The sequence below is a fragment of the Polistes fuscatus genome, unplaced genomic scaffold (genome assembly GCF_010416935.1).
Source record: "Polistes fuscatus isolate 324 unplaced genomic scaffold, CU_Pfus_HIC Scaffold15, whole genome shotgun sequence".
In the NCBI taxonomy this organism is placed as follows: domain Eukaryota; kingdom Metazoa; phylum Arthropoda; class Insecta; order Hymenoptera; family Vespidae; genus Polistes; species Polistes fuscatus.
Window position 1 is genome coordinate 101,024 of NW_025113053.1, and position 20,645 is coordinate 121,668.

A 20,645-nucleotide genomic window follows, 5' to 3' on the forward strand; every position below is an offset into this window, starting at 1 on the left:
AATTATCTTTCATTCGAAGTACTCTTTTATGTTGCGGTGAATCGACAGTTGTTGTTAACATGCTTTGTAGTATAACATTTAATTGAATCATTTTCATCTTTATATACCTTAATAAAATTATTTAATGTTTTAAATGTGAGTGAATATCAACTTATTTAATAAATAAATTATTTGTATATATATATAAATATTTAAATAGATTTCTTGCAACTTACCGAATCCAAAAGAAAAAAGTAAAATCAACGATATTCGTTACAATGTGAGGATAATTATTGAAAAAATAGAATAATATTCTCCAACTTTGATCTATTTTCGTTGAATTAAACCAAAAAACATGGACTAAAGTGAAACCGACTAACATTAACATTAAAAGCACACTGGCGATGCATTGGTACACAAATAAAGATGAAAAATTTTTCATCCTGTCAAATTCTTCCATTTTTAATGTACAATTTTCCAATTGTTTCAAAAATAATTTCATCCACTGTCAAACACGAATATTTATAAGATCAATTTTAACTTGTCACATTATTCGTATCAAGTATGAAGCATTATTATTAATAATTAGAATAAATAAAAAAGTAGAAGAAAAACAAATTGATCAACTTATTTAAGAAAAAAAAATTTACCTTTTTTCTCATTAAACCAGCTATTATTGCTAGGACACAGGAAAAAGTGCTATAAATTATCTGACATTTTGTGACTATTGTCGCCACTGTTCCAAAACCAATCACAATAATAAGATCCATTTTATTATTGAACATATAAATTAAAACGCAATAACAAAGTAAGCAACAAATTGCATAAATAAAACCGATAGTGCAAGTAGTTCGATTAACGAAGTATTCGATTAGGCCAGTGCCCACAATCGAATTAGCAATAATTAATGGCATAATTGTACGTTGAAATTCTTTCGATTGAAACATGTTTTCTTCTTTTTTTTTTTTTAATTTATTATAAAAACAAATTCTTATTTTTATTATTTGACGAAAAAGTATCACTTATCATTTGGAATTAACAGACATTCAAGATTATTTATTAAATATCATAGCGACTTCTTACAGTACTTTTTCAAACGATACTAATTCATAATACCGGTATACCTGTTCTTAATATACTTGAGTGTTTTCGTAATATTATTATGACTTGTATTTATCTGGAATTAATAAGCACCACTTTCTGGTTTCCCCCTACATCATACATTCCCCCTTACATTCCCCCCTTTATCATGTCAAATATCTTAATTTTCCTTAACCATTCGATTAAAGAAATATTGTAATAGCATTCGTATACGTTGGTTCTTCCTTCGATGAAAAATCAATAAAAAGTTATGCACGAAACCCGTTCGATCATTTATAATATTAACAATCAATTTATATATTCGACATATGTTTCTAAATACAGGGTGATCATATTTTATCATTTAAACAATATTATTAAAAGTATAAACATTATTAGGAAATTAATTATTTTTAATAAGTACAGTTTGATACTTTGTGAAAAAATCAATAATACGATTTATTCTAATCATTCTTACCAAGCCTTATAATGTGCTCATTTGTTATTCATTTAGTTTGAAATCATGTTATTTAACAATTACATGTACATCTATATGGGCTACATAAATAAAGCATATCTATTGTAAATAAAAAAAGAACTACACCGTATAAATAATGAAAACATTATTACGAATATTTCGAGACGTAACAATGATTTGATATTTCTCAAAAATCTATTGTTGATAACGTAGAATTTGGATAGAATGGCTCTGGTTTGTCTCCAACTTGAATGAGAATAACGAGATAAGTTGTAACAGTACTTATTACCTACAAATAATAAACATTGGTTTATTGTAATTAATATAAGTCAATTATTAAATCAATTATTAAATATTATTGCTACGTACGTTAGTTATCAATGTATAATCGAGATTAAAAAAACCACAGGTTGTTAATAAAAGTGGATTTTGTATAAGTTGTATAATAAAATCACGGATCTACGATGATTAACGAAGATTAATAATAATCTTTATAATATATATTTATTAATTAAAATACCTCAGCACGTAATTCCTTACTAATTGACGGTTCGTACAATTCGCATAGAATATCTCCGGTATTTTTTGCATGTAAACAAAAATGATACGAAATGAATACAAATGTTGTTGAATATTTTTTTTTGTAATAAAATTTTTTTAATAAAAAAAAAGAAATATTTAATATTTTTGAAACATACCTCGGTGATAATTTTCGTACATATATAACTAATTAAAATGATCTTGAAGGAAAAAAAAATAATCCAATGATAAATCGTTAATGCCTCATAAATATTTGAACGATACAGTCCACTAATTATATGAAAGTACAGATTGTATGCGGCAATAGTTATTAAAAAGAATGCCGTTGATATGGACATTAAAATATGTATTCCATATGCGTCATTTGCGTTTCTGGCACATTTGATTAATTCTAAATGTATTTCCCTTTAATAAAAAAACAAATATTAGAAATTATTTTAATGAATGTACATAAAGAAATAATACGATGAAATAACACAGAGTGCAAATATATAAAATAAAATATATAAGAAATATATTAAAATTGTATAGTAATTACCGAATTTTTTTCATCTTAACAGCTTCCTCGTTAGATTTGTACGTTCGATAAATACCAGATGATACTAAATCATTATTATTATTACTTTTATTATTTATTCTAAGTACTTTTTTATGTTGCGGCGAATCGATACTCGTAGTTAACATACATTTTAATAATTCGTTCAATTCATTTAATTTCGATTTTATATACCTATTTAACATTTGAAATAAATCGAAATTTATTAATATATAAATTGCATTTTTTTGTTTTTTAAATAAATAAAACTACTTGCCTTAACCAAAATACATAAGTAAGATCGTTGATTAACAATACGAGCGACGGATAACGTTCTAAATAAAAACAAATGCACAATTTCCAATAACTTTTTACGGTTAAGTTTATAAAATGAAAATCTATGATAAACATAATTATTATATTAACAATAACAAATAATATAATGAAACACTGTTGTCGAAAAATTTTTGACAAATTCATCGGTATATTAAGTTGATCCATTGATCTAGTACAAGTTTCTATTTGTATTGTTAAACGTCTTACTTCCTGTAAAAAATATAACACAAGTTATCACGTAACCAAATTTTGTTTACGAATAAATTTCTACCTTTCGTCTTAGAACACCTGCCGTAATTGCAACAATATAAAAAACGAAATTAATAATAATGTAGAATTTATACAACCACCGTACAAGTGTTTGTTGCGTACCCTCGATCATCATAAAATAAATACTAAATACATATGACAGGATAACGTATAAAATAAATCCAGTTGTAACGTAAATCAAACCGATCACGTTTATTTTATAATCGATAAAATATTCTATCAAGCCGGTCGAAAATATCGAATTAATTATTATTAATGGTTTAAAACTTTGTCGGAAATCTTTTGACCTAAACATTTTGACAATTATTCTTTCGTAATGTCTGCTTTATTTAATATTTTTTTTCTTTTTCTTTCTTGTTTTTTCACATCTAAGTTGAGACACTAATTAATTTTAACACACCGATAGAAATATATTTTGTTGTTGTGAAATAATTCGTAGATACGAAATGAAACGTAGAACATTCCTCGTACAGTATTGATGCCATACTACCCTACTTGCTTTGGCATAACTCATACGTACATTATATTTTATCACACCTTCTTATTGGATATTATTCTTATACCTTAGAGCGTTTGCATTAGTATTAGTGAAGAATGACCCCCTTTTTCCTGCGATCGTTGATGAGAACCCACTTACGAGTATTAATTTATTACCCGTTATATATACTATTCATAGTTTTTTTATATAATGAAGATATTTATCTTTTTTCCTTATTTCCCTATTATTTTTTTCTGCATATATTCTTCTCATGTCTTTTTTTTTATTTATTCGTACAGAAGTTTGACTATAATAGCAATAAGAACAAATGAAAAAAATGTATAAAATTATTTATCTATATTAATTATTAAATAATTTGTAATTAATTATTATAAATATTGCATGGGATACATTTGTTTTATGAAAAAAAAAAAAAAACCAATTTTTAATTTATTCAACTTAGATTGTTAGATGTTGAATTATAATTCGTATTGTTATAAATTATATTAGGTTCATTGCCAACTTGAATAAGTATAACGAGATATGTTGTGATAGAACCAATTACCTAAAAAATTCATAAAAATTTTAATATTTTACCAATGTGTTTGAAAAAATATTTAAACGGGATATAATTTTATAACAAACTTACGCTGTATAAAAATGTATGATCCAGATCGAAAAATCCGCATGCAGTAAACGTCAAACGATTTTGTAATAATTGAAACATAAAATTTCGAATCTGAAATTAAAAACAAATTGCAAGTTCTTCAAAAAAGTTTTTTCTTTTCTATTATTAAATTATTTATAATAAATTATATACGAATTTGATAATATAATATAAATCTTAATATCTGTTTATTATTACTATCAAAAATTTAATTATAATAAAATTACCAAACTCGTATAATCCAATAATTATTGTCACACATTTTTGTTTCTTACTTGTTCGCGAAATTTTTTGCTTGTCGAAGGCTCGTATAATTCGCAAAGAATATTTCCAGTGTTCCCGGCATATAGAAATAGAAAAAATAATTTATAAATACAACCATAAAACATATCTATCAAAAATAAAATTTCCAACGCCCATAATAAAAACGGTATATAGAAAAACACAAAGAAAATTTATTTATACTATCATTCATATCTTTAAAAATGATATTTATAAGAAATTTGATAAAAATCATGTTATTGATTAAAAAATAAATCACCCCCCCACCCCCGCTACCACAACCATCAAGAAATAATAATTATTAAAAATAACATACTTCCGTTTTAGCTGTCTCGCATATGTTGCTTATTAGAAAAATCTTGAAAGTATAAACAAAAATCCAATAGAAATGTCCATACAAATCCCATATCAAATTGTTTAATTTGTTTAATATTATCTGATTGTATAAATCGTAAAACATAGTAATGGTAAATGATGCTGCTTCAATAACGGATATAAAAATTGACAATCCATAAGCCTCGTTTATAATTTTACTTGATTTCATCAATTCCAAATGGATTTGTCTTCGATGTAAAAGAAAAAAAAGTATAAGTGTGAAATTTGTAAATGGAGAAAAAAATGAAAACATTATTTTGAAATCATTCAACTAACTCGATTCTCTTCAATTTAATAAGATTTTCATTGGCTTTGTACGTTCGATAAATAATAGATAAAGATAAATCATTCTCCCAATTATCTTTCATTCTGAGAACTTTCGCGTGTTGCGGTAAATCAACGGTTGTTGTTAACATTTTTTCAAGTAATCCATTCAATTCATGAAATTTCATCTTTATATATCTATTTACATATAATTCATTATATTTTTTAAATAATTAATTATTATTCGTTTTGTTGATAATAAATATAACATTTAACTTGCCTGACCCAAAATACAAATGTAAGATCTATAATATTCGTTACCAAAAAAGAATTATTATCGAAATAATAAAGCCGTAAGGTAGTAATTAAATCAAATTTTTCTTTGATTTTGGAGAACCAATAATAATCACCGACTATCAAACCAGTTATCATGGAAAAATAACATATGCCAGCGATGAATTGATAACGAATTAACGAAAAATAATTTCGCGATCCATTTAGTTCGTCGATTACTCGTGTACAAGCTTCTAAATGTTTAATGAGCAATTTTATATGCTGTAAAAAAAAACGAATATATAATTTATTTATCAAATTATTCGCGAATATATATATTATTATAAATTCTTTATATTATATATTATTTGATCCCCCTATATATATTGTTTGTTAATATAATATAGCACACTAAATAATCCAAGAACTATTTAAATAAAATATATATAAATTAATACAAAAAAATGTATATTTTATATTATACGTATATATATATAATATTTATATTTTATATTATAAATTAATAGAAAAGAAACCAAAAAATATGAACCTTTCTTCTCGTTAAACCAACGACCATTGTTATAATATACAAAAAACCGTTATTCAAATGCTGAAATTTGATGATTACTCTTAATATTCGTATTCCATAAAAATTCACAGTAGAAAACAACAAATTGTTAAACGTTACAAATGAAAAACAATAATATATGGAAGATAAAACGACGTAAAAATAACCAATCGTACGAATTGATCGATTTTCAAAGTATTCTATTAGGCCAGTACAAAATATCGAATTGATTATAATCAATGGCATAATTGAACGTTGAAATTCATTAAATTGATACATCGTTGACAATTTTTTGTTTCATCACTTTTCACTTTAAAACGAAATCTAATTATTTGATTTCTCTTCTTATTCTCAAGTATGATCTAACTGGACTACACGTGACATACTAATTCATTTTAAAAGTCTTTTCTATTCGTATTACATTCAAATGTTTACATGATCAATGTTATTACGACCTTTTATTGTATATTTGAAACGAGAAGAAAAAAAAAAAAGCAAATAATATGCAATTCACTTTAGCTAACTTCTGCATCACGTTTAAAATATTTCTTTATCGTTTTTATCATGAAAAGGCATATTATTATGCTCGTATTCGCATAACGTCAGTTCATTATTTTAAATGAAAATCAATAAAAAATTCATTATTAAACTAGAACGAGATGTATTATACATTGACTATTATTGTTATTAAAATACGAGTAAAAACGTTTATTCATTTTCTTTTTTTTTTTTTATGTCATTTTAATTCCGTAAAATAATTCATGTTTATAACAATAATTTGATCGTTTGAATAATTAATACAACGATGGAATTTATGCGATCGTTCTTTTATTTAATCGATTATTTATCATAATAATCATATTACTTCGTTATGATACCAATATATTATAATCCAAATAATTCATTACATTTTTTTCATTGGTTTTTTTTCTTTTTTCAATTTATATATTATATAATATTATTGTGTATAAATAATTTTTCTTATATATATATATATACATATATCAAGTTTTATTTCCTTAATTTTAATTTAATTACCATAATTATTATTTTAGTTTTTATTATACGATATATTTTATTCTCTATATGTTTTTCCTTTTTTATACTAATGAAATTATTATCTAACAAAACTTTGTTAATATTAATTTGACGATTGATTGGATTCATCGGCCATTTGTATCATAATAGTCAAATACGTCATCATCACTCCCACGCACTGAAAAACAAATGATCGAACAGCAGCCCTTTTTTTTTATAAATGATTTATTATACTAACCGAATATATGTATTTTCGATTGAAAGAAAATAATCCAAATGTCGAATACGTCGATTGACAATGCGCAGATTGCAAGGTGAACATTTTCACCTGTTAAATGAAAATGATTTACAATTAATTAAAATAAAATTATTTATATTCTAACGAATTTGGAAAAAAAGATAAAAGAAAAAACGTGACCTCTTGTTGTATCATATTATCCGTACTTTCGGCGTAAAACGTATAAATAATTTCGTTGACTTGTTCCATCTAAAAAGATTAAACGAAGAAACAAAAAAAACGCACGTATCGCATTAATAAATAATAATTTTATTTATTATTTATACTTAGGAAGAAAAAAAATAATTCACCTTCTGCGTCGTCTCGTCGCAAGTATAATTAATGAAGATCAATTTAAATATAGTACTGATGATGAAATTCGGTATCGATGCCAATTCTTTCAACAAAATATTATTCGAATTTTCGTAATTTTTATTGGCCACATATAAACTATAAAAAAAGCACGTGTTGTAAAAGAAATATAAACTGATTACTATGGACGTTTGAATGTTGTAGAATGTGCTCGTATTTTTCGACACTTTGTATAATTCCAAATGAATTTGCCTGGAATGATTAATTGATTAATCAATTGATTTTTTTATTTATTTGTTATTTTACAACAACAATAATAATAAAATATAATAAACAATGAAGGAGTTACGCACCTAACCGTTTGCAACAATTGTCTGCTACGAATTAGAATTTGTTCGTTAACGTCCCTACGAGAATTTTTTCTTCCAGACGATGGCAAAACTTTGATCAAATTTTTCAACGAATTTTCCTTATTCTTGTATTTAATTAATTCCAATGCTATAGATGAACACGGTAAAATATTAATATCGCTTAAAAGATCATTCGCACGTTCCAGTTCCGATTTAATGCACCTAAGATAGGTAATAAATGTTAGATCTCTCTCATTTTTCTTATTTTTTTTTTAAATGAATTATAAATTAATGTTACGATACTACGTACTAACCAAAATGATGATACTACGTATTACCAAATTTATATTTTATACAATATTTTTATATTCAATTTATTTTCTAATTAAATTATTTTATAGAATATTTTTATATTAAAATTTTATATAATATACACGTATTTCGTTATATAACAAAAATGACTATTCCTTCTTACCTTACTATTGTCAAAAACTCCAAAACTACAGTAACCGCAACTATTTCACCGTATACGTTGGAACCAGCGAAGAAAAGGGTTAGTAATTTATCGGTATTACGATCACCCAAAGTTTCATTCGTAAAATATACATCCGAACACATTAAAATGAAGAAATATATTGTAAAGAATATGAATTCGATCATCGTTCTAATATAAATCTTATGAAATCGTGAATTAGAACCGAGCGATTGCAAAGTTTTATCAATTTCTTCGAGACTTCTTATAGAACTTTCCCATTGCTGTTATAAATTCGCAAACGTGATTATTATTATATACAAAAATTATATATTATATATATATATAATTAATATTAAATATTAATAAAATAAATATTATAAATTATAAAATAATAATATTAATAATAAATATTATATAAAAATAATTTACCTGATTTTTACACAACCCTACGACCATGGCAATGATTACAACGATAACGCTTAAAAAACACATAAGATTATATTCGGTGTTACTTAAATTTAATATTCGATCCTTAGCTGACATATATTTCCAACTTGCGTTATAAAATAAGAACAAAATAATAGAATATATCACGCTCAATTTAATATTCGTTTTGCCAGATGGTAATTTTAAAACGCGTAATCCAAGTATCGTGGTTAATACTTGATAAGGTCGTAAAATATCTTTCAAGGTCTTCGACGAATTTTTATCCATTTTCTCGATAATACTTGTCCGATCTTTCATTAGTCCTTTTTTCTGTGTTTTTTTTTTAATTAATTAATCAATTAATTTGCAAATTATATCTCACCCCGAAAAAAAAAATCAATTTATTTATTTTCTTATTTTATTTTTCTTTTTCTTCTTTTTTTTCTCTAATTAAATGACGTTAATAATTATTATCGAGAAAAAGAAAAGAAAATAATGTTAACTTCGTATTAACGACAACCCTAACCGAGTATCAACGAACAAGTGTCTTCGAGAAATAATATTATAATGCGTTCTAGTTTCTTCGATAAGCTATATTACATTCCAAATCGATGAAGTTACAATTACCAATACACACCAAATGACATTGTCAAGTTAAACGTGTGTGTGTGTGTGTGTGTGTGTGTATGTGCTCGTATACGTGAATACACAAAAAAATAAGAGAATAATGAATGAAACTTTTGCATATTTTATTTCTATTCATTATAATTATCTAATTTTTTATATTCGACAATAATAATAATATAATAATAATAATAATAAATTAAACAAGAAAAAACCACATATCTCACTATTTAATCTTTTAATCAGTTAGCTGTGGGAGGAACCCTCTTAAAATAATTGTATGTCCAAGATAATACGATTATACATTTTTATTATAAATTAATTATATATAATTTATAATGTATTATTGTTATCAGACCTATCAAAAATTATGTAAAAATCAAATAATTTTATTAAATTATCCTAAATCATATTCGTATCATTTTTCTTCCCCCCCTAATCGTCAATCACAGCTAACTGATTAATTACAATAATCGCAATATGTTAAAACGAATGACAATGCATGTGTTATAACATACACATACACACACACACACAGATAAACAGATGCAACCATAAGGATATAATATGACACTTGTAATATTAACGAAAAGTAAACATGATGATAAATTTCAAAACTCCTCCTTGTACCCTTAGTACTAGCGAAAAAACGATATATAAGGATTATATTGTCTCACGATCAATGAAGGGATTCTCGAATGTCAACTACTTCGATAGGGTCTAAAGGGATTTTATTCTTTTCTTTTCTTTTTTTCTTTTTTCTTTTTTTTGTTATTGCAGCTCGTTCTTTTCTGTCAAGTTGGATCAATGATATTTTTTATCTCATTATTTTGTTTTAATGCTAATTTTTATGCTGCTCATATTTTCTTTCATTTTATTTACCAGACATTACATTTTATTCACAGACATACTTGTATTATATTATACTTATGTATTATATACTTATGTATATATATATATATTTCTACCATTGCACCGTTTTATACATTTTTATTTTAAAGCCCTTAAAATTTATTTGTACAAATTATTCACTTTCGTAAAAGAGTTATATATTATTATATTAGTTTATTTATAATTATTATATATATATCGTTTTATCTTTAGTATAGGAAAATTATAAATTAGATAACAAACGAACGAACGATCAAACAAACAAACAAAAAAGTTAATTTATAATTTATACGAAATTTCATACATTATATATATATAATAATATTAAAATAAATACATATATATGTATTGCAAATTAAATATAATTTATAAATAATATTAATGTAAAATAAAAACGAAATGAAAGGGAATCTATTACGTATCGTTTTAAATGAATTCGTCTAGGATTGTAGAAAGTGGGTGATAGGAGGGTGGGGGGGGTAAGGTTAGAGGAAGAAAAAAAAGAATTGATAGAAAGTATTAGGAAATCGAAAACGAAGTGGATTTCCGACGATGCGTGAAGTTGCCTTCGACGATAATCCCATTTTCTTTTCACTTAGGTTGGAGAACAGATGTAGGGAAAAAAGATCTCGTAGTACTGCCTTTAAAAGGGACACAGTGTTTCTCTCGACAAGAGAGACAGAGAGAGAGAAAGAAAAAAAGGAAGAAAGGAAGAGAGGAGAGTGGCTAAAAAGGGAGAAGAGAGCATCATGATCCCTTGGGATTTAGAAAACCCGACAAAGTGTCCGATTCTGGTCGAATACTAATCCTTCTCCTAGTTGAATAACTATGAACTATAGATTGTGATCATTCGATACAATAATATTATCAGATAAACTCTATCATTTATATATATATATGTTATAATTATATTTTATTATAAACCTGATTTTCTTCTCGATTCTTAACCATGACCATTATTTTCTTGAACCATTATTTTAATGAACGAAATGAAAACTAACGAAGACAAAATTAAATCTTAAAATGAAATTAACTGTAATTAAATTAACCGTAAAGATTGATCTAAATATTATTTATATGTAAAGTATCTTTAGATAATTGTCATTATTTCTTACGCTTCGAGAACATGATTGAGATATGCGATGTAACAGATGGCAAGTCGTAGAATTTCTATTTTGGAGAGTTTTTTGTCCGGAGGTAATGTTGGTAGTAATTTCCGTAACTCGGCGAATGCCAGATTGAATGCTTCGACTCTGACCCTTTCTCTGCGATTACGATTTCATTAATAATTTGACGATTATTTCTTTTAAACGATATTTCTCTTATAAAATATTCTTATATTATATATAATATATATATATATTTTTTTTTTATTATAATAAATAAATAAATAAATAATAATAAATTTTTGGAAAAACAAACAACAACAACGAAAAGGTATTATTGTGAAAATCGATAAAAAAAATAAGAAGGGAAGGGTTTTTTTTTTATACCTCGTAGCGTGTGCCGTTCGATATTTCTGCGTGGCCCTTCGACGCCGGCGCCTTTCTTCCCGTGAAAGGGTTCCCGAACCTGGACCACCACCACCACCGCCACCACCACCACCACCACCGCCCACACCATTGACAACGACACCGTGGCCACCATTCGCCATAGAATTTTCTCTGTCTCCGATCGAAAGTTTTTTCAAAATCTTTTACTCGAAGTTCTTGTATTTTTTATATTCAAAACTCGTGTTTTCTTTCTTTCTTTTTTTATTGTCCTGTGTTTCTTTTGTCTTTTTTTCTTTACTAATCAAATACGAAGGAAAAAAAGGGGGATGGAATTAGAGAGTTGCCTGTTAGATCCTCTTACCTTCGATGTACTTGAATATTTTGCTTGCAACAATCCGTGATCGGTAACAACGCACCTCTTTCCATCATCGATCGATCGAAATCTGAACATTCATAAAATTATTATTCATTTTTTCATCATTTTGTTCTATAAATTTATTGTTTACAACTTTAACGAAAGATCATCTATCACAATTTTGTATTACGTTAATATAATTCCGTTAATAATAATTAAATGACAATATCTAACAATATTTTATTAAATACATGACAGAACAGATAAATGAACGATTGATTTAATTAATTTTATTAAACGTGGAAGGAAAGAAAAAGGATTTGGAAAAAATATAACGTGAAAATGTGTAAGAGATGACCTCGAGCTAAACGAGTTCGTCAAATATTTGTAGACAAAATTCCACAAGGGGGGTGAATAAATGTATGGCAAAAGCGTGAGAAGGGTAAAAACAAATCTCCGGGGTGTCTTAAATTTCGTTCAGATGCCAGATTCGTTTCGGGAAAACTACCAGTTAACGTGATTCGATCGTGCATTCGTTAAATATTAGAAAATTTCTAAACTGTATAATTCAGGTAACGTCCTACGTTCCTATTTTTTTGTTGTCTTTCTCCTTTAACTTTCGAGGGTTGAAAACGAGAGATAGGTCCAGATAGGTTTCGTTAACTATTCACAATGAAAAACAACCCTCGATTTATTCCAGTAAACAGCCAATTCCTATGTCCAACTATACCTATCTTTCATCAATTATTCACGAAATACAATACGAATTTAGTATTCCTTCTCTTTGTCAATCTACTTCGTGTTAGATCGGTTAACGTTTCGATTTTCAAAATCAACTTTTATTATAAACTATCACTTGTAACATTTTTAATTATTATATTACAAAATTAATTGGATGATATAATAAAATGAATACAACTTAACAAATATTCTGCAATTGGGAAATTAAATGTGTTTGTAATTTGTAGATAACTTGTTTTTTTTTTCGTTGTATGATATATCAAATAAATTAATAATAAATAATCACCCTATATTATCGAAAATAATCACCTGTGTGTATTAACGTAACCGAATTAATTTGATCTCCAATTAATTTGATACGTCACTTTCACTGCAATCTTGATAAACAATCACTTTGTTATATTTAACAATAATAATGCACTGGTACACAGTTTCGTTAGAACGAACGAACGAACGATAAAGACTGTTTGAAGATAGAAGAAATTTAGCTGGACCAGAATCTCTACGATGAGTAGTCGAAAATGTTCACTTCGAATACTATCTCTATCTCTGTCTATCTCTTCAACCCCTAACTCTCCTACCCCTCCGCCACCTTTTTCCGTTATCAAGCCACGCCCACGATTTCCCTCCCAACCACGAAACTCTCTCCTATTCGTCGAGATAATGCAGCATCCAATGGTTGCCAATGAGAACTCAACGATTTATTAAAAGTAAACTCCCACTTTCCTTCCGTACGCCATTATACTTTTTAAAGTTAACGATTATTATTTTCATATATAACGACGCAATAAAATACAATTATTTTTTGTCAAAACGTTCGTAGATTTATCTCTTCATTCGAATCTTTCCAAATTTGAAATTCAATTCATTTGATTTCTCTTTCTTTTTATTTTTACTTTTTTTTTACTTTTTCATTTGAAGTATCGATTGAAATATTTGATCAAATAATTTTTCGCTACGAATCTTCTTAAACATTGATTATTGTTTTTTCTTTTCTTTTTCATTTAATCGTACAATAATATTGTGATACGATTTGAAAATATCGATCGTTTTGTATTACAATACTATTGTTACATGAATAATACAACACAGAATTCCTCTTATCGAAGAACTTTCGAAGAAAAGCCTGTCGTTTTACGAGAAGACCTCAGTATTATTACTATGGACGCAGATGTGCCACTTTAGCCACCTGATCCTTCGGAGAAATCCATACTCGTTGCGTAGAAACATTCTCCCTTTGATATTATCCATTTCGTTGTTTATTATCTTTGTATAATATATCTGTAGATGTTGTGTTTTTAATAATCGTTATAGAATTTATGAACAAAAATGTAATACAAATTAAAAAATCAATCTATCTTGATATTTTTCTTATTTATTTAATCGAATTGTATTTTGTTATTAAAAAATCTTAATATAAAATATATTAATATAAATATAGAAAAAAACATTTAACTCTTTATTAAACCTAATCAAATTTTTCAGACAACACAGTATACATTTAAAAGAAACCCAAAAAAAAAATGTATATTTCAGACGATTTGCATATTCGTATTGCGCGTTGCAGTTTTGTTCATAATACAAATTGAAAATTACGGAGGATGGTCGAGGCACGTGTCGAGTCGTCATCGAAATATTAACAAACACACGTGCACATACACGAGTCACCCTTTTTCTAAAGGAAAAATCGTTCACACGACACGTGCCGAAATCATCACTGCCTTTTCATGTTATTTTCGTGTCATGAGATAGTTCACACCTCGTTACTTTGCGGCTACAAACAACCCCTTTTTCCTTTTATTCTATTTTATTCATTTATATACCTACAAATCACACTTCACAATATCACTCTATTCCAATCATATTTCTAAAGACCATGTTTCTTAATCTTGAGAAATGATTATATGTGATATAATTAATCTATTTATTATTAATTTTGTGAACGCGATAAACGACTAATTTATTAATAATAATCATTATTTTACAAAGTTGCGTGTATCTTTATATATTACGTTTATATAATTAAAATGATATATTTAATATCGTTATATTATATATATACGTATAATTTAAATTATTATTATTATTATTATTATTATTAATTGTTCGTAAATATCATAATAACTGCATTTTAAGGATGCAAAACGAACGAATAAATTATATTTATATTACCAAGCTCACACAGTTGATAAATGTTTAGTTGTACTGTCGGAAAAATTCAATTCGTTGCAATCGTGTCGACGTAATATTAATCCAGTTCGATTTTCGGATATTTTGAAAAAATCACGATTAATCGGAGTCAACGAATCCTTTTTCGAACGTCGTGCTTTCCATGCACGTCTAATTTCTGCTCTCACCTCACCGTTCAACAAACAATAAAGCAAAGCTACGAAAGCACCCTAAAAAGTAAAAAAAAAAAAAAGGAAAAAAAAGAAAGTAACAAAATCAATCGCATTATAAATCAAAAATAATAATTATTATTATTATTGTTTTTCATAATTAATTGAAACACTAATAAGAGGACAAATAAAATACCTGAAAAGATGCGAAAAGTTGATCGCAAAATAACCAAACCAATTCGATACGATTATCCTTTTGATAAGAAAGTCCCAAAAATAATGTATAATGAGCACCAAATAACGGCACCAAAATCAACGTAGATTTGGCCCATCTTCTGTTTAATCCAAAAAGTAACGAATGTTAACAAACATATGAAAAGATTTAATAAAAAGTCAGCAAGAATAATTAGTATTCCATTGGTAATATGATAAATGATTGATACGCACCTATACTGCATTTTTTTATGCTGCAAATGAACTGACGTTTTCAGTTTAACGAAAAGTACTCGAACGATATTAAGGAATAGTATAAAATTGAACTAGAAAAATAAAATAATAAACGTTTGAAACATTGAAAATTGTACAAGTAATAGTTCGATAAAAAAAAAAAAAAAACAAAGAAATGAAATTTTTCTTTGTTATATCTGTAATAAACGTACTAAGATCGATATCACTATTGGTATTCTCACGATAAGAAAAAACGAAGGATTATGATGCGTTGTCCAACAAAGTGTATCCTCGACTGTTGCACGAATTATTATCCATGGTATTACTACCAAACCTGGTAATCCTATAATAAAAATAATAATATTCGTCATGAATTTGTGAATGAATAAATAAATAAATAAGTAAATCAATAAAATTTGTTTGCAAAAAAATACGTAACATTAATTTCTACATAATCAATGTTTCTGTCAATAATAAAACTTTAAAAAAAAAAAAAAAGAAATAAATAAATAATACAAGTTAAAATTTACCCCATCCTAAAAGAATGTAAGAAGTGATCGCAGTGTTATCGATACAAAGTGCCATAAATATTAAATTATGAAGATAAAGTCCTTCCATCAGTATCCAAGAATAATTGGCTACTATAAAATACTGCCACATACTTGTTATAATTTTACATGCCAACGTCTAGGTATGAAAAAATATATAATTCAATTATTTAAATTAATATTTTTAATGTATAACACGCACAAAAACAAATTTGTAATACATTTGATTTGATTTGAATCTAAATCGGTTTTATCATACCCACGTTTCGTTCTTTGATAAAAATACGATCACCGTCAACCAAAATAACATCCCATGCCAATCCTATACCATCGACAAATACCCATTCCTTAAAAAGTGCCATAAACGCTCTCATGATGAACGATGTGAATAAATGCATGTGTAATCTGTTTCTCGGATTTCTAAGCCTTCTATTGTTAAATCAAAAAAATCAAATAATTTAAATTAATATATTTTGCGAATGAATGAATTTTTTTTTTTGTTGGAAAAAAAATCTTGGACGTACCTTAGTATAGTAAAAATTGTCATTGCAACTAACAATGTTGCGAAAGACGATGCATATCCGATCTGTGATACGGTTTTAATTATCGGTAACCATTTCTATTAAAAAGAAAAAAAAAACAAAAAAGAACAAGCAAAATAACGATCAATTATTAACAAATCGTTATGATAAATTTTTAATCGATTTCAAGTAATAATAATAATAAAAAGAAAAAAAAAAAGAAGCAAAATTCTTACACCCAGTAAAGAACTGTTCTCCAATTTTTCATATTTCCAAAGATACGATGTACCTAAATTATTCGTGCTTATGCACAAAGTATAATTACTCCAAGCAATGCTTTGATCATTTTTATATCCTTGACCATCAGCCAAACAAAATTTACTAGCCAACGAAGAACTGTTCCATTTTTTCAAAATATTCGATTCGTTGTTAATAGATTCTTTGATAGGTTGCGTAAATGAGGAAAATAAATCGTAAGTTGTTCCTAAAATTAATCTAGGTGGACAAGGAAGTATAGTTTTTTTAGAAGCAACTGTACGAGGCCAACATAATAATTCATCGAAGGTCGAAGGACACTGAGAAATTTCCGAACCAATTTTCATCCCGATTTCTTCATCACTTTGACTACCTGCGTGTAATAAATAATATCGTTTTTTATTATTATTAATCATCAAAGTTGATACGTGTATCTAATATATTTAATATTAAAATTATATATTATAATATTATTATATTAAAATACACGAGTAAACTATTAGGACAAATTTTTTTTTAATGAGATATAATATAATTATTTGATACAATCTCACCATTTTGAAAAAATCTCTCGCAAATGTCCCTTTGCTCGGTCAAAAATCTTTCCAACGTTTCTTTCGCCATTCTACGATAATATTATAAAAAATAATATAACATAAATTATAGTATTTTCAAATGTTAAAAATAATATTTTGTACGTACACGTTTATTCGATGAATCTTTGAGATATCCATTTGTTTATATTTTTCTTGATGAACTTTTAATAATATTTTAATTGATATTCGTGAGGATTAAAAATAGTGATCGAACTATCTCACTGCACGGATTTCGAGTGTTTGAGAGCCTCCCGACCAATTTTCATATTCTTTACGTGAATGTGCTCGCGCGCGCGCATCGATGAAATAATATTTAATCTCTACCTGTGTTTATGTTTACCTTTACCCAAGTGGCCACTTTTAAAAATCACTTTAATTCAATTTCCTTGCACATCGTTTATCACGATGATCACTTTGCATCGTAAACATAATATTATATCAATCAAAAACAAATGAAATTTTTCTATATACAGTTAATATGTACACTTGTCCATTTAATAAAATTACTTAAATAAATCAATTTTCGTACGATCGATCAAATCTTTGACTTTATTTACATCCATTAAACATTTTCAAACAAATATTATTATTTTTAATAACGATTATCTATCTATATGTATATTCAATAAATTTAAAGTGCTCGTACATTTTACAGAAAAAAAAATACTATTATTGATTAATATCGTATGTTATATCTTATAAAAAAAGAATATACAAATTTGTTAACATTTATTTGATTCGATCGCAATATGTAAGAATTAGGGTGAAACCCTATGGTGACAAGTGACACTGACTTTGAGAGTAAAATTAGGTCTCCATCTAGCGGAAATAATTAGAGTTATATTCTGATACTCGATGGATAATCATGAGCGTCAAATTAGGTCTCCATCTAGCGAAAATAATTAGAGTTATGTTCTGACACTCGGTGGATAATCATGAGCGTCAAATTAGGTCTCCATCTAGCGGAAATAATTAGAGTTATGTTCTGATACTCGGTAGATAATCATGAGCGTCAAATTAGATCTCCATCTAGCGGAAATAATTACAGTTATGTTCTGATACTCGGTGGATAATCATGAGCGTCAAATTAGATCTCCATCTAGCGGAAATAATTACAGTTATATTCTGATACTCAGTGGATAATCATAAGACATCCAATGGATTATCAACGAACAATTTTTTTTGGTTTATTATTTATAAGTTAAATCTTATATATATTTAAAAAAACAGATTGTCATTAAAGAGATGTAAAGAAAACTTTTTTTACGAGATTGAAACTAATAAAATGTGCTAACATTAAATCAAATAATTAATTAAATTTATTTCTATCATGTAAAAACAATTCATAAGAAAAAAATTCGAACAGATAAACAGAAAAAAAAATGCAGAATAGTGCAACGTTGATGTAGGAGCGCAAAAAAGTTGGCATAGAACCTCAAGAACTGAAAAAAAATGAATATATGCATTATTATACTAGCTATTTGCTAAATCGAAATCCATAATTGCAAACTCTTTTAATTAATTATATAATCAGTTATTATTAAATACATTTATATAATTATAGATTAATTAGAAATTAGAATTTTGTATAATTATATTTAATTTCTAATATATAAACATGTGTGTGCCTTCAGAAATGCATTTTATATATACATTTTAAAATGAAGCAATTTAAAACACTCAAATAAAAAGAATCCAGAAAGTTTGATGATAAATCCAACGATGATCACCTGTAACAAGAAGAAAACTATATTAATCATTCAATCAAGTGATACAATAATAGCCTGACATATGAATCGTCCAATTTGCAGATGCACTTTTCAATTAAATTCATTATTTATTTTTATCAAATAGCTATGTACAGTACAATCAAATTAAATTTAAACGCGTGATTTTACATTTACATAAATAAATAAAAATAAAGAAATAGGAAAAATAAAATACTAAGTTACTATAAAAATAATATCTATTAATTATTATGAAAAACTTTTAAACTGCATTATATAGAAAAGAGAAATTACTTTAATATTCGCCGAACGTTATTTAAGTTTCAAAATTTAATAAGAAGGGAATTTTAATATTTCTGACTCTAACTAAACACATATGCATCTTTTTGACGATTTTGAGGGACACAAATTTGGTGTCCCAAGGAGATGGAATGGTCCATCATCTCCAATTACAACTACAAATTAATGACGAGCAAGAATGTAACATAATAAAATATAAAATATGACTAGAGAGCTATTCTCGAAAAGTTCTAACTATTTGTTGAACCTTTGAAAATAACTGAATAGTCTATGTAGTTGCCCTCTTCAGCCACATTTAAGTGGGGGCCTCTTCGGCAATTAGCCTCTTCTTTCTTCTTCCCTGAAAACTGCATTGGACATATTTTCTACATACGAACAAGATAAGATCTCACATACTTTTATTGCGAATTAACTCGTATTTTGTTTGATAATTCTAGTACTTGATTATTAAAAAATTAATTTACATTTTCCCTTAGTTATATTAAAGCTCGTGGGCCATGAATGAACTTAGAGTTCATTGACATATACACGAGCACAATTAAACGAATGTCCAAGCAGATAATAATCGATGACCTAAAAACACGTCGCACTTGTAATTTCAAGTAATAAAATAGAATTAAAATAAATAATGCAATAAATGTTATGCATTTTCTTGCAATATTTTAATTTCATTCATTCGTTATATTTGTAATTGAAAAAATCGCGATAGTGCGAAGTGCTAATATTATAATGCCTAAAACTAAGTATCAAATTCATCAAAGTATTTGCGAATTTGTTCGACTCTATCTCGTTCGAGATAGAATCG

General features: G+C 26.6%; 3 protein-coding genes across 4 annotated transcripts; all 3 read right to left on the reverse strand.

The window, feature by feature from the left end:
- Positions 1 to 1,622: 1,622 nt before the first annotated feature.
- Positions 1,623 to 5,436, reverse strand: LOC122514624 (putative gustatory receptor 28b). The gene is made up of 5 exons (XM_043631559.1): positions 5,297 to 5,436; positions 2,366 to 2,482; positions 2,058 to 2,133; positions 1,907 to 1,996; positions 1,623 to 1,826 (listed from the first exon to the last, which is right to left on the reverse strand). The coding sequence occupies exons 1-5, from the start codon at positions 5,434 to 5,436 to the stop codon at positions 1,725 to 1,727; spliced, it is 525 nt and encodes a 174-aa protein (XP_043487494.1). The 3' UTR covers positions 1,623 to 1,724.
- Positions 5,437 to 11,627: 6,191 nt separating this feature from the next.
- LOC122514493 (helix-loop-helix protein 1-like) lies at positions 11,628 to 13,624 on the reverse strand. Of its 2 annotated transcripts, XM_043631369.1 has the most exons (4): positions 13,417 to 13,624; positions 12,373 to 12,454; positions 12,012 to 12,182; positions 11,628 to 11,783 (listed from the first exon to the last, which is right to left on the reverse strand). In XM_043631369.1, exons 2-4 carry the CDS (start codon positions 12,438 to 12,440, stop codon positions 11,630 to 11,632), a joined length of 393 nt encoding a protein of 130 aa, XP_043487304.1. In that variant the 5' UTR covers positions 12,441 to 12,454; positions 13,417 to 13,624; the 3' UTR covers positions 11,628 to 11,629. The 2 variants fall into 2 exon arrangements, with proteins under 2 accessions (XP_043487304.1, XP_043487305.1); XM_043631370.1 differs by lacking the exon at positions 13,417 to 13,624 and having other exon boundaries at positions 12,012 to 12,186; positions 12,373 to 12,444.
- Positions 13,625 to 15,241: 1,617 nt separating this feature from the next.
- LOC122514495 (secretin receptor-like) lies at positions 15,242 to 18,260 on the reverse strand. Its single transcript, XM_043631371.1, has 10 exons — positions 17,920 to 18,260; positions 17,772 to 17,842; positions 17,199 to 17,590; positions 16,966 to 17,060; positions 16,705 to 16,870; positions 16,424 to 16,580; positions 16,106 to 16,236; positions 15,894 to 15,985; positions 15,643 to 15,781; positions 15,242 to 15,506 (listed from the first exon to the last, which is right to left on the reverse strand). The coding sequence occupies exons 1-10, from the start codon at positions 17,949 to 17,951 to the stop codon at positions 15,285 to 15,287; spliced, it is 1,497 nt and encodes a 498-aa protein (XP_043487306.1). The 5' UTR covers positions 17,952 to 18,260; the 3' UTR covers positions 15,242 to 15,284.
- Between the last annotated feature and the right edge of the window lie 2,385 nt (positions 18,261 to 20,645).

Coding starts and splice junctions, on each gene's coding strand:
- LOC122514624 (XM_043631559.1), bottom strand. CDS start 5,436: ATGTTAACAACAACCGTTGATTTACCGCAACACGCGAAAGTTCTCAGA. Junction 2,483..5,296: donor ATTAAATTGAAGAGAATCGA/GTTAGTTGAATG, acceptor TTTTTATTAAAG/GGAAATACATTTAGAATTAA. Junction 1,997..2,057: donor GTAAGGAATTACGTGCTGAG/GTATTTTAATTA, acceptor TAATCATCGTAG/ATCCGTGATTTTATTATACA.
- LOC122514493 (XM_043631369.1), bottom strand. CDS start 12,440: ATGATGGAAAGAGGTGCGTTGTTACCGATCACGGATTGTTGCAAGCAA. Junction 12,183..12,372: donor AATATTCAAGTACATCGAAG/GTAAGAGGATCT, acceptor GATCGGAGACAG/AGAAAATTCTATGGCGAATG. Junction 11,784..12,011: donor CGAACGGCACACGCTACGAG/GTATAAAAAAAA, acceptor TCGTAATCGCAG/AGAAAGGGTCAGAGTCGAAG.
- LOC122514495 (XM_043631371.1), bottom strand. CDS start 17,951: ATGGATATCTCAAAGATTCATCGAATAAACGT. Junction 17,061..17,198: donor AGAACAGTTCTTTACTGGGT/GTAAGAATTTTG, acceptor TCTTTTTAATAG/AAATGGTTACCGATAATTAA. Junction 16,871..16,965: donor ACAATTTTTACTATACTAAG/GTACGTCCAAGA, acceptor ATTTAACAATAG/AAGGCTTAGAAATCCGAGAA.